The sequence below is a fragment of the Ochotona princeps genome, chromosome 25 (genome assembly GCF_030435755.1).
Source record: "Ochotona princeps isolate mOchPri1 chromosome 25, mOchPri1.hap1, whole genome shotgun sequence".
In the NCBI taxonomy this organism is placed as follows: Eukaryota; Metazoa; Chordata; class Mammalia; order Lagomorpha; family Ochotonidae; genus Ochotona; species Ochotona princeps.
In genome coordinates this window covers 18,106,086-18,107,761 of record NC_080856.1, presented here as the reverse complement: position 1 = coordinate 18,107,761, position 1,676 = coordinate 18,106,086, and the positions used below count along the sequence as shown (strand labels likewise).

The 1,676-nt window shown below is 55.8% G+C and overlaps 1 protein-coding gene across 1 annotated transcript; it reads right to left on the bottom strand.

The window, feature by feature from the left end:
- On the bottom strand, window positions 1–978 carry LOC101526266 (olfactory receptor 10AC1). The gene has a single exon (XM_004594449.2). The coding sequence runs from the start codon at window positions 976–978 to the stop codon at window positions 1–3; it is 978 nt and encodes a 325-aa protein (XP_004594506.2).
- Between the last annotated feature and the right edge of the window lie 698 nt (window positions 979–1,676).

The window sequence follows — 1,676 nt, the reverse complement described above, 5'->3', positions numbered from 1 at the left end:
TTAGAGCTCACACAGGCTCTGACCCACAGCTTGGGTCGGCCGCCGACGTCCCAGGACCCTCCGAATGGCAGCAGTGATCTCGCGGTTGCGCAGGCTGTAGATGAGCGGGTAGAGCAGCGGTGTGACATTGGTATAAACCAGCGCTAGCGTGCGGTCCAGCTTCGGGGTGTAGCTGGCTTTGGGACGTACATACATGAAGGTGGCGCAGCCATAGTGCAGGAAGGTGACCACCAGATGCGAGGCGCAGGTGGAGGCGGCCTTGCGCTGTCCGCCAGCGGAGCGTAGACGGCGGAGGGCCGCGACGATGGCGCCATAGGAAGCCAGGATGAGCACGGAAGGCAGCAGCAGAAGCACCAGGCAGGCGCCCAGCAAGGGTAATTCGTCGATGTAGCTCCGAGTGCAGGCCAGGTGCAGGAGTGCTGTGATGTCACAGAAGAAGTGCACCAGCAGGTGGGATCCGCAAAAAGGCAGGTGGAAGACGGCTACCGTGAGTCCCAGGGACACTGCCAGTCCCCCGAAGCAGCAGGCCAGGGCCAGTTTCACGCACAATCCAGGGGTCACCACAGCCGCGTAGCGCAGCGGGTGGCAGATGGCTACATAGCGATCGTAGGCCATGGCGGCCAGCAGGAAGCACTCGGCCCCACCTAGCGCCACGAACAACTGCATCTGAACCGCGCAGCCCAGGAAAGAGATGGGGCTGCCCCTGCCCTGGTTGGGCATGGTCAGATCGGCCAGCGAGCGGGGTACCACCACCAGCGTGTAGCAGAGCTCGATAGCTGACAGCTGGCACAGGAAGAGAAGCATGGGCGGCCGGCTGGGCACCGAGGCCACAGCCACTAGGATGAGCAAATTCCCGCTCAGGGTGGCCAGGTGCACCGCCAGCAGCAGCAGGAAGAGCGCAGGTCTCAGGTGTGGGAACTCGGCAAAGCCCCGAAGGAGAAAGCCACAGGGCATGGTGATGTTGCCAGGGCTGTCCATGCAGGGTCTGCCCAGAGGCACCCGTGGCAGGAGTAGGGACAGCTTGTGGGCTGTGGCCCTTCTGGTCCTGCTGGGGAGAGAGGGTCAGATGGAAGTTAGAGGATGGATCAGGGATGGTGGTGATAGCTCACGGGCCTCTTCCTAGCTCTTTCCCAAGAAGCCACGTTTTACTGTTTTACTTAGAAAAATACAGCAATGTTTTTGTCACCTCCTGGACAGCATCCCTATAGCTGTTTTCTTACTCTGTTTTATTTTTATTTTTTACCCAAAGAAATATCTTAGCCCCTTTTCTTGCCATACATCACTGCTGATTTCCACGTTCATAGAATTTGCTACCTTTGTGCTTTCATGATCATTTTGTGGGTCTTCTGTGGCTGGGAGGATTGTCGCTTACTGAGTCCTAGCTAATGGATTTTCTGTTCCCTCCTCCGTGGCTTCCTCTGGCATTTCTAGTTGCTGTGTCAATGAATCAAAAGACTGTAAAGCAGGAGAGCACCTTAGACACATCCCATCCTTTGTAGTTTCAAGCAAAACAAGGCTGGATGGAATGGTATAGGGTATGGAAGACTTTAGCTGCTCATTGAATGTCAAGAACAGAATTGGCATTCCTGTGACTGAATCTAGAACTTTCTGCAATTCATTTGGGGTTCTGGAGAAAAGCCGGCAGGGTCAATCAGACAAGCCATCTTTATTTAGTC

Bases quoted from the DNA above. Each gene is read 5' to 3' on its own strand.
- LOC101526266 (XM_004594449.2), bottom strand. From the start codon at position 978: ATGGACAGCCCTGGCAACATCACCATGCCCTGTGGCTTTCTCCTTCGG.